This window comes from Leptosomus discolor, chromosome Z (genome assembly GCF_034619465.1).
Source record: "Leptosomus discolor isolate bLepDis1 chromosome Z, bLepDis1.hap2, whole genome shotgun sequence".
NCBI classification, from domain to species: domain Eukaryota; kingdom Metazoa; phylum Chordata; class Aves; order Leptosomiformes; family Leptosomidae; genus Leptosomus; species Leptosomus discolor.
Window position 1 is genome coordinate 21,052,418 of NC_141419.1, and position 21,034 is coordinate 21,073,451.

Below are 21,034 nucleotides of genomic sequence, written 5' to 3' on the forward strand. Positions count from 1 at the left end.
ATTTGATTTCTGCTTTGGCAAAGAGTTCTGTGTCAAGCAGCTGCGGAAAGCCTGTGCAAAATTAGAGCCGCCTTTGAAAGCTATTTCGTGTCTTGCTTTATCCTGCAACCAAAACCTCGAAAGCTCGCCCGAAATGGCAACAGCTAATGAACTGTACCTGCCTTTTGGAATCATGGGCATGTATAGCTATGGAGGCCACGCATGGAGTTAGAGGTCTCATTAAAGCACTGTTCCTTTGATGAATTCGGAGTCCTCGCTTTTTCTAATAGTTTGGCTTTCGGAGTCTTACATTTTCAAATTGAGCAACTCCTTTTCCATCTTGGCACATGTTGCGTATTGTGATAATGTAAACTGTCACCTGCTACATTTCTGGCCTTTACTAAATAGACTACTAAATAGGCATTTACAAATTTTTCTAGTGATAACTAACTTTCACTCTTGTCAAGCAAAGAGAAGACTGCCTAGTGTCAGAGTCATATTCTGCCTTCACCGAGGTACACAAAAACCTTGCTGAGCATGTACCTAGGTTATCCGCACCCCTCAGTCTGCTCCCAGCCTCCAGGCTGTGCTGTTGCTCTGCGCTGGAAGTCTATGTGCATTCCTCTCCTGCTGTTGGGGAAGGAATTGCTCTCTCAACCTGTCAAGATGTTTTGTCTGGGTGTGGTGCGTACTCCTATAGCTGTTGTACTCCAACTGCAGATGGGAGATGTACAGTAGAACTCCAGTGCAACTCCTGGTTGGCAGGTGGGAACAGGCCTCCTCACCTCCTAATATGGTCATGTTTAAATAGTTCACTAGCAGCTGCAGCGTAAAGGTGTTCTTTAAAGGCCCTGAGTGTAGCATTGTAAGACAGTGAGTACTCTGACGCTGATCCTGGCACTTGGAGCTGCACTGGACAGAATTACAGAATCACAGAATAATTTAGGCTGGAAGAGACCTCTTGAGATTATCTGGTTCAGCCTCCCTGCTCAAAGCAGGGTCATGTAGAGCAGGTTATCCAGTCCACAGATGGAGACTCCACAACCTTTCTGGGCAACCTGTTGCAGTGTTTGACCACCCTCACAGCAAAAAAGTGTTTTCTTGTGGTCAGATGGTATTTCATGTCATCTAATTTGTGTCCATTGTCTCTTGTTCTGTCAGTGGGCACTACAGAAAAGAATCTGCACCCTCATCTTCATCCCTCCAATTAGGTATTTATATACATAGATGAGATCCACTGAGTCTTCTGCAGAGTGAAGAATCCTACCTCTCAGCCTCTCCTCAGATGAGAGGTGTCCAGTCCCTTCACAATCTTTGTGGCCCTGCACTGGACTCGGTTCAGTTAAGTCCATGTCTTGTACTGTGGAGCCCAGAACTAGACCCAGCACTTCAGCTGTGGCTGCACCAGGGCTGAGCAGAAGGAAGGATCACCTCTTTTGACCTGGTGCCAATGCTCTTCCTAATGCAGCCCAGGATACCGTTGGCCTCTTTTGCTGTGGCGGTGTATTGCTGGCTCATGATCAGCTTGTTCTGCCAGAACCCAAAGGTCCTTCTCAGCAAAGCTGCCTTCCAGCCTTTCAGCCCCCAGAGTGTACTGGTGCCTGGATTGTTCCTCCCCATGGGCAGGACTGCACATTTACCTTTGTGGAACTTAATGAGATTCCTCTCTGCCCATTTTTCCAGCCTATAGAGGTTTCTCTGTATAGCAGCACACCGATCTGGTGTATCATCCACTCCTCCCAGCTTTGTATCATCTGCAAACTTCCCGAGGGTGCATTCTTAGCAATCATCCAGATCATTAATGAAAATACTCAACAGAATCAGCCCATGTCACGGATGAGGGATTTAGAGTGCTTAAAGAATCACCGTCAAAGGTATTAGCAAAAGTAGTTTTAATATGATGTTGTAAAAGAGCAACTTAACAAAGCAAACCTTCCCTCATTATAATGACCATGACATTATGGTGTGGGCTACAGCTGTAGCTAACTCACATCAGCTGCCCTGGCTGACTTGAAACTGCTAATGGTTAGGGCCTGCCTAGCGTGGCTGGGCTGGGATTCTCTCCCAGCCAAACCAGGATACTACTGCTGTCATAGAGCAAGTCACTCTCCTCCTCACCTTCCCTCCCCCTCCTTCCTTAAAAGCCCACACCCCTGCATTGCAGTTCTCCAGTCATATCCACCAATGTTTATAATGTGGTCACTTAGAACAAACATTACAATTTCTGATGTGCTTACAACTACCTTTTAAATGGAATTTTGTGGTATAATCATAGATGGCAAACTAGCCTGAAACAGACCCTGCCAAACTGTTCCTTGCTATAACTGGTGGATGGCAGCTCCCCTCTTTCACAAGCCCTTGGGATGGTGTAGCTGACAGCAATTCAGAAGTGCTGGGAGCAGTGCTGGGAGACAGGGGCAGGTGACTCTCTGGGGAGGGGTAACAGAAGATGTGGCAAACAAAACCAGTTTCTATAAAACCTCCCAGAGTGTACCTAGTTATACACTCTTACTTGTTCAGAAAATATTTCTTGGATGATAGACCAGCGTCTCATAGGCAAAGAGAAAAAAGGATGGAAACATAGACTATGAATCAAATCACAGATAAAATTTGAATGACTTAAAACTGAAAATTGCCTTCATAGTAGTGTGGCTGATTGAAAAAAACATAGGATAGTGAAGATCAAGCTTACTAGTTACAGATTAATATAATATTAATAAAAAGATCAGTAGGAAAGTTGTAATAGTTTTCTGTGAACTGGAAAGTGTGGGGAACTGTTTACAAAAGTTTTATACACTGAGGGCACTAGATTAGTTCTCAGTGATGCCATACACCTGTGCTCTGAGTTGAAATAGCAGAAAATGGTTAACCTGCCATGGTTGCCTGACTGTGAATAACTGCCAAAGTCAAGCAGGCCTAGGGATTATTAGTGGCTGAGCTAACAGAAGAAGGAGCAACAAGCCATAGACAGCTGAAGTAGATTGTATCCCAGCTTCAGTGGCGATTGAAACTGGTCTTTTCTTCCCAGAAAGATCTGATCATTCCTATTAATGAGGTGTTACTGCAGGGAATGGGACAATTAACTTTCCTACTGTTGCTTTACTTTAGGAATTAGGTATTCAGTGTTACCCTGTTGATCTGCCTTGCTGGTGTTTTGTTTCTTGGATCAATTGACCCCAAACATTGTTTTTATTAGTGAAATCCATCTTCTGGATTACCTTTTGTGTCTGTATTTATTTCACTCTCCTTATACCCTGCATTTTTTTTCATGTAAGCTTTTCCCAGCTGTGTGACTGCGTTTTAACAATGATCTGGATAACTGTTTATGATAACATGGGTATGGCTGTAGCCAACAGAAGGGGTTTCAAAAAAATGTGTCTATTTTCAGTAGACCCATCATCACAGAGTCTTTTTTTTTTTGTACATTAGTTTCTCTGGAAAAGTTATTTCAGGATGGCTTGATTTTCTTTGTCTCACTTCTAGCACCTTGTCACATAAACTATCTCAGTTTACCTCCTAATATGTAGAGGGTTTTTCTTTTTAAGAACAAAACACAATTGAAGAACACTGTATATGAAGTGTTTTCCCTGTCTGGTCCTTGTTCTTTATCCATTTTTTATGAATCCTCTTGAAGAAAATAGTCTCTTGATCGTGATACAATTATATTTGCATACATAAAAGCTACTTTGCAGTGTTGGGACTGCAGGTGATAAATGCAGAAAATATTGGCTAGAAAAGGAAGCAAAGAGTAGAAGTAGATAGTCTAATTCTTCCACTGTGGAATTGAAGGTCAACAGTGGAGTTCTGCAGCCTGACATGTTGGGACTTTGATTGCTTAACACACTCATAGGTAAGCTGGAAAAAAGTGTGAGCAACAAGGTGATAATAATGTTTGCTGGTGTTATGAAGTTATTCAAGGTAGCAGGGCAGGGACTGACTTTAAAGGGTTGCAGAAGGCAATACTGTGAGACAATAACTGAGCAGTAAGAATGCAGATACAGTTCCGTGTAAAAAATTAAGAAGTGATGCATGTGGGAAAACAGTCCTGGTTTCTGTGTAAAAGGGTCATCTCTGAGGTGACTGTTACCATGGAAATGAAGGAAGGCAGTTCAGTGACAACCAGATTTTAAGAATTACTAGGAAATAAATTGGGAGCAAAACATAAAGCATAATTATGCAATTGTATAAATCCCTGTTTCTCCCACACCTTTTTGCAGCTCTCTCATCACAGAGAAGGTAATGTTAAAACTGGAAAAGGTTCAGAGGGGGCAATGAGGATGAGCGAAGGTATAGAAGTGCCTCTGAATTAGGAACAGAGGAGTTGACTTAGACGTGTCTCCATAGAAAAGAGGCGAGCTGACGAGCAGGATATGGTATGAGTGTTGCAGGCAGGGTTTGCCTGTTTACTGCCTCTTCCAACCCAAGAACTCACCAGGGAGAGTGAGGCATACAAGAAACACCATGCCAGGCAGACTGCGGAACACCTTGCCAAAGGAAGCTGTGAGTGGAAGAACTACAGGCAGATTTAAGGGGTAGCTGGAGAGGCGGTTTGAAGAGAGATCCATTGCAGGCTACTAAATAGGCAAGCTACAGTAGGCTCAGCAGATTGCTTAAGCAGAAAGTAACCAAAGGCGAGGAGGGCATTAGGAGAAAGCATCATATATAGAATACTGGCCTGAACCAGAACAGTTGTTTTCATGTTGGTTATGAAGTAAATTGCTTGTTCTTCGTTAAGTCCTTTGGATGTTATATATTTGCCACTACATCTAATTCAGCTTGGACAAACAGGTAGAAACAAATGGAAGCAACATACCCCAAGCTGCTGCTGTATCAAGTTGTCTGTTGTGCCCTATCAGACAGTACCTTCTTTTGTGGCCCCCTTGTGAACAAATACCCACACTGCTGCACTTTCCAGCATGTCACAGTAAACCAGCTCTGATTTAACTTTCAGAAGTAGATTGTACATACTGTCATAATAATAGCAAATGTGAAGGGAGTGGGGTGGCAGGTTGAAGCAGTAACAGCCAATTGATCTGCTGTGCCCCAAGGTCTGTCTGCCTGAGCTGTAAGTTTCAGAGAAGACAGACACATTTGTGGATGGTAAGCCAAAAATCTGCGTTATGTTTGTCAGTGTAGTAGGTGGTTTAAGTTATCGATGTGGTGCTACATTAATCACGGAGTGCAACAGGTTTTTTTCCCCCTCTTACTAGCTTTGTTAATAATACTCAGATTTTCAAGGGACATGATAGAAAGGTAGGAAATTTTGTAACACTGCAATGAGAATGGTTTGTCACACTAGGGTATCGCATATAACTTGTACGTGTCACCTCATGTTGTGCACTGAATTATTTTAAGAAGCTTTACCACTTTACAAAGGTAGGTGTTTAGGAGCTGTAGTTTAAAAATTTTTTGGTCTTCTTGGAGTACACCATCCTCCTTTGAAGTATTCAATCAGGCAGTACGTTTTGCCACTATAAAGGACTAGCGATAATAACCCCAGGATTCTGGGGGTTTTTGATGCTTGGACAAGTCCCAGGAATCATAGGGAATTCTGGCCATAATTTTCCTGGGCTTTCATGCCTACTAATTTTGTCACTGTGGGAGAAAGAACTGTCCTTAGGCATTTTATGCAGCATCCAAAAGGGAGTCTTTGTAAAGCTTTATCCAGAAAGTCTCAATGCAGAGTAATTGTTCCATTTCTTCCCAGGGCTTGTATTTTTGTGGAAAAATACAGTTGTCCTTTTTTGCAAATACTGTGATTAAGCAACCTCATTGTTTTCCTTTCCAGTTCTGAGCAAAGCCCTCCCTTCCATATTTAATATTAAGCCTGTGCTTACATCCACCCCTCTTCAGGTAAGCACCAAAGAGCAAAGATGTAAAACTTGGCATGGCAGTAGTGGGGAATCTTGCCATCGGCTGCCCTTATGTTATGTGGGTTGTTTCACTGACCCCTCAAGCTTTCTGACAACAGGATTGTCATGCTTTGATGGAATCACATAAAGTAGTTCAGGGAAGTTACTTTCGTAGGTAATGTTATCCCTTCTTCCCCCTCAGACTATGGGGGGGAAATTTCTAAAGAATTACAGATCAGAGTGGCAGAAGTCGTCCTGTGTCACACAGAAGTTTTGTCAGAAAAATTAAAGAGAAAGTTTTAATTGCATGTTTTCAGTTGGAACAGTTTAAATTTAACTGAAAACGGTAATTTAAAGGTTAAGTGGATCTGGAAGGTTGATCTGTATGATGACTAAGGAGGCTACATATTTTGCACTAATATTTGTAGATCTGCTGCGTATTCTCCTTTTTGCACCAGAAAGTTCAGCGGAGATATTGCAGGTGCTCTTAGTGCTTAGTAGTGCATCCTGAAAACATCTGTGCTGTAAACAGATTTTTTCAGTTGGCTCGGTGGCACAGACATTTCAGATTCAGAGACTGATGCAGCCTTTATTCTAACATGAAGTTTACTGCTAGGAAAGAAGCAAAGGTATTACAGATTGTACACACTGCTTCATGATCTGTACTTGAGGAGAACTTTCTCTCTATATATATACACACAAATAAAACTATGTATATTTTATATATTTTTAATATATACAAAAAAATATGTACTAACTTTTAATATATATATGTATATTATTCCATTTGCCTGGTTGTTAAGTGATATTGTCCACAGTAGCGGCAACACTTCTGCTGGGACTTAATTGTGACTCAGTTTAGAGGAGCTCTAAAACTGTAGCAAAGTTTTTAGTAAAGGACCATCCGTAGCAAATTTTGAATGAATGAACACACAATGGTGTTGATGTGATGTCTCTGTGTGCTCCTCAGTCATCTTGTACGCAAACTTAAACACAACTTGAAAGGCATCTTTTGACTGAACCTTCGGTCTGATGTAATAACTGAAAAAGAACAGATTTTTAACTGAATTTATTTTGTTTAGTCTTCTGGATTCTGTCTTTATTATTCACGTCTCAAACTTTTTTCTGTAGAACCAAGATTAAATTCAAGCTCAAACCTTGAATTTAATTTTGGGGTAGATATTCAAAGGTTTTGTGTATACATGTATATAAAACCAGCCCAGTTTTTCACAATGCCAAATAATTCCAGGAGCTTAAGCACTGCAAGAAAAATGTCCGTGTAGGAGCACTTGTGAAGGTGCTGTAAGAGCTCTCTATGCTCACTAAGGCAGCATGATCTCCTAAGCCTTTACAGTGGTCTGGGCACAAAGTCAGTCATTTTTTAACGTCTTGCAGCCTTCACAATGTTTAGAACATGTTGACCAAGTCCCGAGACTGGTAAGCGCATTGTCCTGGAAATAGTCCTACTGAAAAAATGTCCTGAATCAGAAGCAGGAGTGGAAGACTCTAATCATGGTGATGCTTTGGGGGAAAAATAAACAGACTGACAATGACCTCAAGTCTGTGGAATTCAATGCAATTGTATCCATTTGGTTCAGGGTAAACTTAACTCAGTTTCCTTAAGTAGAAATTTAGAAACTCTACTAGAACGTATAATAATGGACCGTCCATAGTGATGCAGTGATGCTGTTTCATATTTACTCATTTTGACATTTCTAGGAAACAGTGAGTGGATTCCTAACCATGGTATAGCCGGAAAGTATGAGTTGATGCTAGAAATTATTATGTGAAGTTCTGTGCCCTCCATATTGCACAACACTACACTGTAGTATCAGTCTGTTATGGACATATGGAGTATGACAGCCATCTCTTTCTTCTTACCACTTCTGTTCTGTCTAGGTTTTTACCCTCAATATAGCATGTTTGTCACAGAAGTTTTTTGAACACAGTCTGTAATCATTTTTCTTTGAACATCGTTGTATTTTCCAGCACAGATCCATGCTTGAATCTGAGAGGTGGCCTACAGAACCTCCACAATGCTTTCTTTTCTTCTGAGTATCGTGTTAATTCTTAAATGTAATAGATGAACCTGCTGGATCTCAGAGCATGCACAAATAACTGCTTGCCTAAAAAGCATATTGTCAAAGTTCACAATTGTTAAGTTAGTGTTTGTAGAAATCTGCTTTTGAGGTTCAGTGAGCCTACGTGTATTTGCAGATGAAGGCACTGTATTAAAACTGTAGACATGTAGAAACATATCACTAGATCTCTTCCCATGCTTCCACTTACCATGCAGTAGCCTCTTGCGGAGCATCAATGGTGCATACAATGCTATTGTTAAAAATTAAATATTTTGCTCAGAGTTCTGCTCTTGTTCTGACAGAACTGTGTGATCCAATGAGAGAAAGTCAAGTACTTGGTCTTTGCAGACCATCAGTTTTATCTAATTACAGTGACTTGCAATGAACTCCTTGCTGTGAAAATGTATGAGTTTATTGCTTTTGTTCTTTGAACAGTCCCACTTCCACAGCCATGTTAAGCTTTTGCTGTTAGCAGAATCACAGTTCCTGCTGTGATCTCTCTGAGATAGAAGGAAAGATAAAGGCACAATGCCTTGAGCACGTGAACTCTCTAGCCTCTCCGTATCTTCTGTCGCAGGTGGAGTTCTTCAGTGTTCTCATAACAAATTGCACCCCATTAGATATTATGTCCATAACATTCAGCTTCCTGGAACATTACTAAAGGCAGTTGGCAGGCTAGCATCTTCACTGTCATGAAGATCTAATGAGAACCAGAAATCGTGAGGGTGAGAGACTAGTATTGATGCCATCCTCAGGATTTTAGAAATCTAAAATATAAACAGGTCTCTTGTGGGTAAGCAGCAGGAAATAAGAAAACAGTTTTCTCTTATGATTTTATTTATGGTTTTTTGTCCCATGGAAGAGCCAGCTTGAGCCCAGCACCTAAGATACTCTTCAAAATGCAAAAGCAAAACCCTTTGGAATGTCTGTCCTTGCCTGCTAGCACACTGACCCATCAGAACTCTGCTGGTAACCATGTGTCAGAGAAATGGGTGTGTGTCTACATTTAGACTGTACCCAGGGCTAAACTATAGGAGAGCAGACCCATGGGTTGATGTAGAAAAGATTTAATGAAACAACACAAACACCAACAAAGGTATGCAGAGTTATACTCAGCCAAATGAATATGTGGCAGTCACAATTGATAGAACAGTCCTTAAGAGCCAGCAGAAGCCCAAAGAGAAGCAGGAAGACGAGAAACCTCAGCACGACCTCAGACAGAACTCCAGCAGAAACCTCACAAGAGCTCCAGCAGGAATTCCCCTTCCTTAGCAAACCTTCCTCCTTTATAACGACCAGGACGTTATGGTGTGGGCTACACCTGTAGCTAACTCAGGTCAGCTGCTCTAGCTGACTGACGTGAAACTGCTAACAGCCTGCCTAGTGTGGCTGGGCTTCTGTCCCAGCCATATCAGAACAGTCTGTAATAGTTTGAAGCTCCCCATCCAGTTTCCTGGTAGTCCTTTTTTCAGTAATACACGGCTGACTTCTCTCCAGGTGCTAGTAATTAATTTGTCTTTGGCAATATTGTCTGAGATGTAGGTGCTCTGCATCTTAGGCAGTTCATTGGTGCTCAGGGCCCACCCAGACTCAAAGCCTGCAAGCGCAAAAGAGGTGGCAGCTAGTATCTGTGCTACTGTGTGCCTCCTCGTTAAGGATGCTTGAGGATAATTGCTGAGCAAAGACCACATTGACCCAATGTCTTGCTTTACACACAGGAAATTTTAAATGTCCAGATACATAAAGCTGCCAGCTCTCTGTCAGGTCTTACACACAAGTTTTATCTGTCCTTCAATGTCTTAGCTTTCAGGCTGTGGTAGTTTACAGCATGACCATATAAATGACCGTAAACTTAAAAAGTGATTGATGTTATACACCATATGAGCAGTGGCAGAGATAATGTAAACTTAAGTTAAACCTATAGATAAAACCGTATAGACGTTAAAACATTAAACATGAAGATAAATGAATGTTTGCTCCTCAGATGATTAATGTTACACGTACGGATAAATCAGTCTCTTCAGCAAGAAACTTAAGAGTATATGTTTACTATACCTTGCTGGTATAAGTGCACTTAGTCTTACTGTAGGTTTCTAACGGGGTGCTAAAAACAACAAAAATATCCTTGTAAATCCCACCTTCAGTTAAATTGTCCCTGCATAATGAAAACCATGTGGGGATCTGACCAGTATTTCGGTTTCAGATACAATGTGAAAGGAAAGGCAGAAGTATAGATGGTATCTGTTGTGCGTCTGGGGAGTGGAGTGCGGTATATACTGTTTCTCTGGCATACATAAAAAAGTGTTTTATTAATTTGTATGGAAAGCAGGCACCCTAAAGAAACATTTATGATTCTGTGTTTTAATTTCTTTAAGCTTTTCATTTATGAAAATTAAGGCCTGATGAGTGTTTTCTTGTTGTTCTGAATGAAATAAAATAATTCCTGCAGAACTAGCTTCTAGCTTCTAGAAAAAAAATATTAAGCTAAAATAGTGTTTGCCTTATTTTCCTTTCAGGTCTGTGACATTCAGTAGGCATTAAATGGAATAACAGAAAAAGTTTACAGGCAGTTTTTAAGACCCAAAGAAGAGTTCATGCAGCTGTTGCAATATAGAAATATTCTTTATATAATAGTTAAAAGGTCTGTTGCTAAGATGGTGTTGCCCATAACTAGTGGGGCCTCAGGTATTTCTTCTAAAGATAGTGTTGTGTTCAAGGCTGTCAAAAATCTTTGATATTCTAAGCATTGGTGAGTGGGAATTGGATAATGGATACTGAGTTAGGGAAGGATTCAAAGTCTATTAACCCTGTACAAGATCTGTTAAGGAGAAAATTTTACTGTAGTGAAATCAGGTGCCTCCCTTTCTCAACTAAATTTGATAGTAGAGCAAATCAACTTATTTTTGGCTCGTTACATTTTAAAAATATTAATTTCATTTATTCTGTTTTAAAACGTCTGGTCCTGTAGTGCATTTGATTTGTATTGACTTATTTTCATTTAAAATTTTTATTAGCACATGAATCTTGCAAAAGTAGTTGATTCAGGTCAAGATAATATAACTTTTGAAATTGTTTCTGTAATTGTCCTTTGCTAGTGACGTTAAAATAGTATTATGCTGCTTAGCTTCATGATGCTTTAAAAGAAACAGGATACTCTTGCTCATTGATTTTTCCAGACTAATTTTCAATTAAATTAATAGTAAAGCTTCCAGGTACCAGATGGAGCCCTAAGCATCTGAAGAGACACTTCTTACCTATTCATGACATATTGGAAGAATCTGTCTAAGTGATAGCTGCTCCTTTGCATGGGAAATAGGTTTTGAGTGCCTTGTAAATGCAAGCATCATTGTCCTATACTTAAATAGTAAAGATAGTCTTATAAGGGTATATGCAATCAAAATACTCAAATCCTCTGTATATGACTTTAGTTCCTGTTTTGGAGTCACACTGGATCCAAAACCTGTCAGTCAATGATAGCTTTTACACAGGCTTCCCAGTGTGAATGTGTGTGGCTGTGTTTGCATGTGTGGATTTGTGGGTGTAAGAACATGCCTGCTGACATAACCTGAAATCTCTTGGAAAGTGCTGTCATCTGTGAGCATAAAGTCCCATGTACTCTGGTTCCTATTCCAGAATGATTTGAAATGGGTTTCCTTTAATGAGATGAATATGTTACTGCAAAATGCAGGAGCACTCCCAGGAGCCAGACATGACCCACTGGGCTACAGAGTCATGCTATGTCTTCTGCTGCCTTCTGACATTGCGAGTCGTCTTTTCCTTTCGGCACAGTGGCTTCAAGATGTCACGAAGAGTGCTGCTGCCCAGATTCATCAATTTTGTATTGATAAATATACTTTCCTGCAAAACAGTAGAAAGAGATTTGAGTGTCCTTAGCTTTGGAAATACTGCCAAAAAAACTGAGTGATGTATAAAAGACAACACTACCTTCTCTGGCTCTGCTCTGAAATGAAAAGTCACCACTGCCTTTGGTACTGAATCTGGTGCAACCAGTGCATACTAGGCATGTGCTGAGCGTTCCTCAGAGGAAAGCTGGGTATCCTGTGTAGTATTTGAACATCAGTTAATGCTTTCATAGGAGTGAGGGACTGACCTCTTCCACTAAGGCAGTTCTGAGAAAACAAGAGAAGCAAAACTTGTGCCTGGGGAGGTCCTGGATTTAGCAAGGGCATAGATTGGCAGCAACTGAAGACAGAGTAGCTCAGGTTGCAGTTACAGACTTCTGAAGAGTGAATCTGGCTTAGCTCTCTGATGTTTGAGAGTGCTTAAGTGTGCTGGGAGGGGGTTGCTTGGCTCTTTCTTTTTCAGCTGATGGGTTCATTCAATTTTACAGCCCTTTAACAGTTGTAAAAACAGTAGTGAAAAGTATTTGTTGTGTTACCCCCAGATTTGATGTTACAAAAGCAAAAATAGTTAAAAACTTGTAAAAGCACATTTAAAATCCCAGACTGGATGTTGCTTGTCAGCTTGCAGAGTTCTCTCCCAGGACACCAGACTTTATTCCAGGCTGCGCTGTTGTAAATCAGGATTAACTCAAGCAAAGTCAGGGACCAGGATTCTGTTCTTGGGGTTTTTTTGTTTGTAGTTTTCTGGATCAGAGCTTCCAATCTTCCATTAAACTTCCCTCACACATTATAATTGTCTTTCCCTGTCTCATGAAAGAGCTACTTTCTACTGGAGGCAGAACTAGCTTGTTTAAAACTTCAAAATCACTTCTGCAAGGAACTATCAGTATTCACTGAGGGTAGTATCATACAAATACAAGATTCCTAAGTCACCACAGATACCAAAAGCCCAGAAAATTACTTGCATTAGGAGACACAGGGGCTGTGGACCGAGGTGTTAGAACTGCCTGAATGTTTCTTCTAGTGGCCCACTGAAAAGGAATTTAGCACAGTAATAATCTGAAGAACAGAACATTTCTTTTGTGATATTAATCTTTCAACTACAGCTACTTGTTAATGTCATGCCAAGAGTTTTGGCAGATGTGAAGCCTCTGTTTTTCAGTTAACTGCTGCAACAGTTATCTATGTCATGGGAACAGAAGGCTGTTTTGGCTGATTCTGAGTGATCTCCAAGACCATGCTACTTGTTGCTTCTGATAATGTTTCATACTGCTGCATCAGTAAGCCTGAGAGGGGCCCTTAGAACAGCAAGTTTCTTCCAGTATACCTGTGAAGATAATGGGGAACCAGAATGTTTGTTTCCTGAAGAGGTCAAAAGTTAATAACAAAAATAAAAGCCGTGCTGGCCAGTGGTGCACTCAGCATGGAAAGCTGAAGCCATGTCCTTACCTAGAAATTGTCAGGCCATGGTAAGTATTATAGGCACAGAGGTATTAACAAACCTCTGCTAGGTCAGGAGGAAAGTTTTTCTATTGGTACCTTGTCCAGGCTCCAGTGTTCATACATAGTTTTTTCTTCCGTTCTCTGATCAAGTTAATAAACTCTCCTTTCCCATCCTAAGCTGTTATACTGCCAAATGGCTGCTATATTTTCTGTCCCAGAAGAAGCTCCACTGTGTTCACCCATACTATAGTTTCTGCTAAGGCAGGGAGAGCTCTAAATTATTCTAATGCTTCTCCGTCCTATTTTAGACTATGTCTATATTAATGCCCTATAAAGTTGTTCAAATGCAATGCTCCAACAAATTTCATTTTGTTACTTTGGTGAAGATGGATTTTCCAGGGCAGATGAGTTATGCTGTCACACAAGCATGAGACTGAAGCTTTTTATGGCATTCAGTGTTCTCATTTCCTTGAAGACCTGCAGATCTATTCTAATGGGTTTATCAGCATGATTATTGGCTGGGGTAAAACTAGCCTTGCTTGGTGCAGGCTGCAGGAGCATCCTGCTCTCTGACATTGCAGTGTTTCCGTTCCTCTGCAGCAGCAGAAGTTATACGGAACAGGGAGGAGGTCAGATTGTAGTCAGGAACAGCCATTGTAAATTTGCTTAAGATCCAAGCGATCTGGCTTATGCAGCACAAGGGTTTAGGTCCCTCTGTCCTCTGATTTCAGGGAGAGCCAATACGGGTGCTTTGCATACTTAGGTGTTTTGCAGTATTTGCTTTGTAAGACACCTGTTCTGGTGAAATTGTTGATTAAATGGCAAAATTTAGTGCTATCACCCATTTCTTGATATACAGCAGCAGCAAAACGTGTTGTGAATGTTCAAGTAGTGCAAAGCCTCAGTTTTCTGATCTGTAACCTGTTCCATTTAGAGTTCTCTCCAGGACAGCACATGAGAAACTTTGTTGAAGATTTGGCTGTGGGCTTGCCTGCTTATTAATTCACTCAAGAGTAACACTGTTACAGTGTTACTTTTTAGGCACTCCTGCTTAGAAAGAGAAAAGCACGCCATTTTGCTTAGAAAGCCATATATTCTCAAGAGTGTTTTCCTTTATCTGCTCTCTCTGATATGAAAGCAGAAAGGAGGGCAGTGTCAGGAGGATGTAGGTACATGGTAGTCTAGTTTATCCCTAATATTTTGCAGCTCTCTGCTTAGTTATGTGAGGAACAAAGTCCACCAAAACTGACATTGTTTCCATTAGCCCTTGAGACAGACACTTGGTTGACTAATACACACTGGGATAACATTAAACATCTGCTTGGATCTAGATAGGTGTTTATGCAGCGAAGTTTTCAGCAATAGCTGAAGGCATCTTTTGCAGGTTTTTGTACTTGGGGTGGGGATAAGAGAAAGAAAACATGGAGGGAGGAGGGGAGAAAGGGTTTTTTAGTTCAGGTGCCTTATCCAAATTGTTAGTTTCTGGTAACACTGTTTTCTTGTTCCTTATTATAAAACTGGAAAAAAATCTTACTGTACGAAATTGCTGTGTTTTTAAGCTGCAATAGTATAGTGTCAATCCTTTGCCAATGGAAGAAGGGAGTCTCTCTTTTTTCCCCACATGTGTATTTTTAAAAAAAAGAATTAATTACGTATGTAGCCTGTAAAAGGATTTTCAAATGTGCAGCAAAATTTCTGTGCACAATTGCCAAAAGGCTTACCAGCTTCCCTTGATTAAAGCAAGACTAAACCACACAAATACAGAAGGTCAAAAACGCTCATGCATCTGGCAGCACAGGAGATTTAACTGGGCAGTCATTTTCATGGCATGTTACAGGCAGCAGTGTGAGCCAGTCGAGAACTACATGTAACATTATAGTCAAAAAGTCTGTTTCCTCAGCATTCACGTTCTGGGACCATATACTTTCTGACTATTGCCTAGAGATAATGACTCAGGCAACAAAGACAAAATGTATCATGAATTTTCTTCTGCTTCTTCTCTAACCTGTGCAACTGACCCACTTCAGGGGAGGTTGTGACACATATTGAAGTAAGAAGATTCAAGATTGTTGTGTATTAAATGAGACAGACTTTTTGCCTGTTGCATTCTCAGACCTTTAGTTACCCCCCTTTATCCCCACCAAATTTTGTTTCTTTAACTTTTATCTCTGTCTTATTCTGCCATATTTTTGCATCATACAAAGAACAGGTTTTGTATAAGCAGGTTTTAAATGAGGACCTTCATCATGGCATTAGAACAGCTATGTTTTAAACCAACAGACCATTTACTTATTGGTAATCACTGCACAAAATGGTCAGCATACTTTTCCATGTTATTGTGACCAGCCTTTTGAGCAGACAGCAGTTGTAATACTGCTTTTGGGGAGTGAGTGTCCTGAGAGGAGGGCCATGACACTATCTGCAGTTGTCATGTATGTGGAATACTCAAAGAAGTAAGAACAGATCAATGGCATGACTCACTTTATTAGCACTGTGCTATATGACCGTTTGGTGATGGATGGATTAGATCTGGATCTTCACCCTGTCACAGGAGCAAATCACGTGACAACAAATTAAGAACATATAAGGAATGAAGTCGATAGCCTACAGACAGCTGTGGGTATAAGGCTGTTTTCAAAAAGAAGGGGAAAATCCTTCCATTTTCGAACAGAAAAGAACGTTATAAATGGATCGGGCAACTTGAGTTTTGGAAGTTGTAGACACTCCTGCTCATGTTAGGAGTTGCCTTTGCTAGCAAATCAACAGAAGCAAAAAGGTCAAGGAAGTATGGAGAGGTTGGAGCACAGGAGAAACGACAGGGCTGTTTCCTTATGCTTCTATGGTGCATCTGTCAGAGGGGTATATGTGTGCAGCTTTTCTGTAGGAGGAATCCATCTGTTAGTACAGCACTGGCAAGTACAGCACATACTCCAGAGAGATATGGGTACAGCCATGCTGGTCGTGTTTGTTAGTGGTTATACCGTGCCTATCTAACCCCCACTAAATTGTTTCCCAATTGCATATATAACCCTGAGTTAAAGGAGCTTCTGCTGTGTGACTGGGACGTTTGAAAGCTGCTTGCACCTTCTTGGGACATGATGGGAAGCTCTGGGGTTTTGAACAACAGGTTAAGAAAAAGGACACTTCGGTTACTTTCTTCTTATACAGCAGCACTGGGGCTCAGCCTAGAGATGAACCAAGGCTGCCAGATCACTCATCCAGAAATACCTTTTTCTCAGGAAGTAGCAGCTAGCTCGAAAATTTCAGTGTCGTCTTTGTATTTTTTTGTGCTTTAAAAACCATAGCTCAGAAATCTAATTTGGGGTTTTTACATTCTCTCTCTTTATAGTATCACCTTGCAGATAGTAAGACAGTCATCTTTCCTCTTGGAATTTGTTTTCAGTGTTAAAAAAGAATCCAAGTTGAAATAAACACTTTGACTTCTGGCAGGTTTGGAGGGTTTTTTTTGTTTTTGTTTTTGTTTTTTTTCTCTTCTTCTTTTTTTAGCTACAAAGTTCCAGGAAAGGAATTATTAAAGCTGAACTCCGTGTTAAATGAGGGCTTGGAGAGGGAGAATGTGAAGGCTACTGTGGCTGAGCTGAAGGACAGAGAACAGATTCCTTAACAAGTCAAGGTTCTGAATCTAAGCTAGTGCACTCCCAAGAGCAACTTGTAATGATGATGTTCTGTAGTTGATTTATTTATAACTGCAGCAGTTGCAGTGGGAACAAAACATTAGGCCAAATTCTGACCTCAGAATATAAATCTAGAATCATCTCACTCTGATTTTTTTAAACTTTGATGGCATTACTTTGGATTCATTCTGCTGTAACAGATTAGAATCTGTTCTGTTGTATCAGGGTTTTTTTTCTTTGAGACTGCATTTCTACCATCCTTTTGTCTAATTTTGAACACAAAGAGCAGCAGACTATATGTTTAAACTAGTGCTGTAGCCACCTCCATATGCTCATCTGTACCTTGAAGCTGACCAGACTTTGAGCCTCCTCTGTACTCCAGGGAAAGACTGTCTGGCAGGCTTTCCAAAGCTGAGGAGTCTAGCTCACTGCACAGCTAACAATTGCTTTCAGTGGTACAAGGGGGCACTTTATAACTATTTATGACACCTTGTCAGTTTGTAAACCAGTTTTGCAGGAAGGGGAGGGAAGTCAGAGAGCCATTATGGATTCTACTGTAGCCAGGTGATAAATCTGTGGTAGCAGCAATGTTTAGCTGTTTATTTAAGAGTAAATGAAACGCCTTTGGTTCGGATGCCTGAAAGAGACAGATTTGCAAAATTGGAGAAGTTCTGCAATGGCAAATGAAACTAAACAGCCTGTCTGGAAACTAAATGCACGTGAGGAGCAGTGGGAACACTGCAAGTTTGTTATGTACCCTAGGCTGTTCTGCACCAGCTATTTTTTTTCTGTGTTTTATTTTCATGTCCTCGCATTGACTGCCTAACAGATCTAAAAAGCTATTGGATGAAAGTCCTCACAGCAGAAACAGCGCTCTATGGCCTTTGTACTTACTGCCTGTAACTGTTAAGTGGGAACATGGCCTGCAGGGAAGTTAAAGGATTTGTCAGCTTGGTTTATTCAGCTTTTTTTGGTCAGTTAATACAGAAGTACAAGCTTCTTCATTACAGTAACGTTCTTCAGTAACAATCATATGCCAGCCCATGGAAGGTGAAAGTAATTATTCTCCATTTTGGGACATGCATGTTCTGGATCAGAAAACATAGTGCCTTCAAGAATTCATCTTTAGATTTGTGAACCAGCTTGCAGTGATAAGTGCCAGCCTCCCTTTCTCCCATTTTTAAGACTTAACATTTTCCTGGGTATATTTTCAAAATTTTGGTTTGGGTAGCTTTGACAAAAATGTAAAGCAGGATGCTGCTGTAATCATTCCTGAATTTAGCCATGTTCTGATGGCTGACATTTGATCCTCCTGGTTAATAAGCAACTAACGGGGGTTTCTGTTGTGTTCTTTGATAGATTGTATTTATCTTGCCCTTGGAAGTAACAGCCATCATTTGTTATAATCCAGGTGTTTGGCTAATTGCACAGAGTTTTGATTTAAATATTGCCAAGACATCTGTACATATTATCATTTCCGTAGTTAGCAATGTCTCAGTTCATGGCTTAAGCACGTAGGCCTCCTCCTCTGTGACCTTCAGTATTAACTTGGCAATTTTTGGCAGTTAACTGGGCCATTTGTCCATTAATTCACCACTCTTAGCAGTACTGAGCAGTATTTAACAGGAGACTAAAATCTGAAAACTAGAAAGCTTGCAATGGTGTTAATTTATTATCTCCATCTTTTTTTCTGAAAATAATAAACATTTTTATTGTTGAGAGCATGAGCTGGGCTTTAGGGAGTATGGAGTGGGTTTTTATGTAACAGAAGCAGTAACTACAGTTATGTAGTTCATATCTCACTGAAACTTGAACTATAACTAAAAAATCTGGAGAATGTGCAACAAAACAAAGTAGCAGTAGAGTTTCGAGCATGGCACTAAAGTCGTCGTGTCTGAGGCACATAGAAGGAGATGAACCCTTCGGCTTATTGGGCAGCTCAGTGGTACACAATGCTATGCAAGATCAGTCTTTAATGAAGGGTGGTTTTGAAGGAATTATTGATGCCACGTTGCAGATGCCTGGGTGTTTACTTGCAAGTGTTGCTTTTGCTGCTGCTTTGGAGTCTACAGCTGCAAAGTGGTGTAACTCCTAAAGTATTTTGGAAGACCTGTTCCTGTGTCTCTTCAAGAGTTTTTCTATTGAAAGAGCAATCAGATTGGTACAATTAACTGGGAGGAAGGTGAAAGCAAAGGGGTCTGTCCTTCAATCAGTTATTTCAAATTCATTATTGAATTTAATGCTGTGAATTTCCACAGTTGAATAAGATGAACAGGAGAGTGTCTATCACTTCTAGGATTAGCGCTGTATCAGTATGGGGAACAGCCATCTCAGGATGTAAAGCCAGTGATGTTAATAGGACAGTGTACACTGCAGTGAAAATCATGTTTCTGAACATTACAATACTGAATGTAGCTCCATTAAATTATTTAAGGAAAAAGGACCAGTACCTGTCGGTCTTGGCCTGTTAAAGTTGCTTAAGTGTTTGGTTATCTTTGGTGCTAGCAGTCAGGTAAAGGTATGTATTAAGTGATCTTCTGGATTGGAAAGGGGGCCTAGTTTGCAGTTACAAACTCATGCTTTGCTCCAAAGCTGTTTTCTTAGGAGGATGACAGGATGGTTATGACAAACCTGCCTTCTCTGTTCACAGGTGTTCCCTTTCCAAAGAACTTCCTTCAGATCTGCAAGAAGATACTCTGCCGGCTTTTTCGGGTGTTTGTTCATGTCTACATCCATCACTTTGACCGTATCATCCTTATGGGGGCTGAGGCCCACATCAATACCTGTTACAAGCATTTTTATTACTTTGTGACAGAGCTCAACCTCATAGACCGCAGGGAGCTAGAGCCTTTGGTAAGTGTGGGGTCTGGGAGAAAGCTCTAGGAAATTTTCCACACTTGTAGCAGTGGGTTTCCTCTGGGAATAAGGTCCAGAGGTTGAACACAGGCAATTTAAAGGGGTGAACTCCTGCCTCTGTCCATAGACCCGTTCCATCTGCTGCAGTATGTGTGAGATGCTCAGTAATCTCAGTGGAAAAAGAAAAGTTCAATTTATTTTGTATGGAAAAATACAAGGTAGGAAATACTGCCATGTGAAAATAGAAGTTAATTTGTCTTCTACTTCTTCCTGTACTGTGTATTCTATATGTAATTTTATTCTGTCTTTTGTTGGTCATTAACAGCATGGTACTATAACAGTCACTTGAATGCATGTGAAGGGAACAGTGGTCTACGTAAAGGTGAACTCTTTTTTTTTTTTTTTAATCTTTAAGTAGGTGTTTGTGAAGGTATTGAGTGTGTTAGATCCAGAGCACACTCTGGATCTAAGTGAGATAGATGAGGTGAGACAGAGGTTCAGACAATTAGCAGCATAACAAAACCAGGTACTTCCTTTTTGACTGAAATAGATCAAAACTAAATTCATTGTTTCCAAAAGTAAGGTTCCAGAAATGGAAATGCTTCTGCTGTTGCCTGCAAATGTAAATAAAATAAAAGTGTAAGCAGAGAAGGAAAAGTGAGGCACAATTCAGAAAGCAGTTTATGCACAAACCCTCACTGTGGGCATTTAGCCAACTTTAAAAGGGATCAGGACAACATATCTCCGTGGATCAGAGTCTGGAAAATACTGTGTTGTACAGCTTATGGATGAGGTGCTAGAAACATTGGGATTTTTTTTTCTGCAGAAACTCAGAACGACTGATGTTGGCTGGCACCTATGGATATCATGTAGCCCAAATCCCTGCTCAAAGCAGTGTCACCTAGAGAGGGCTCCCCAGGACCACGTCAAGTTTTAAGTTGTTCTGCATAAAGGCACATTGCAAGGAGATGTATAGCATAGTTGCTATGAAACACTTCTGAAAGTGTGGCAAAGTGATGTTTGCCTGTTTCTGCAGGAATCGGAGCTGTTGCAGGTGTAGTACATGTGTACGCTTATGTTGATTGAAGGAGAGCCTGTAAAGTGAGACAAAAGGGATGGTCTTGTTTTCAGCAGTTCACAAGGCCCGCTGAGACAGTGCGTGTGGCATGTATTGATAACTTGCAATGTATCTATGATTTCTTTCTAGATAGGAGAACTTAATATGCCATCTAAATGTGTCCTAAGGGATAGAAGGAGGCTCTGCAAAAGAGAACTTCCCTGCCAGACTAGTGATCCTAGATTAGCTGTAGCTGTTAAATGCTGAA

General features: G+C 40.6%; 1 protein-coding gene across 1 annotated transcript in view; it reads left to right on the forward strand.

Moving 5' to 3' along the window:
• Nucleotides 1-21,034, forward strand: part of MOB3B (MOB kinase activator 3B) — a 74,863-nt gene that overhangs the window by 17,051 nt on the left and 36,778 nt on the right. Inside the window, exons 2-3 of the mRNA XM_086480044.1 lie at nt 19,504-19,706; nt 20,128-20,193. Coding sequence (XP_086336170.1) covers nt 19,504-19,706; nt 20,128-20,193 — 269 coding nt within the window. The remainder of the gene's footprint in view (nt 1-19,503; nt 19,707-20,127; nt 20,194-21,034) is intronic.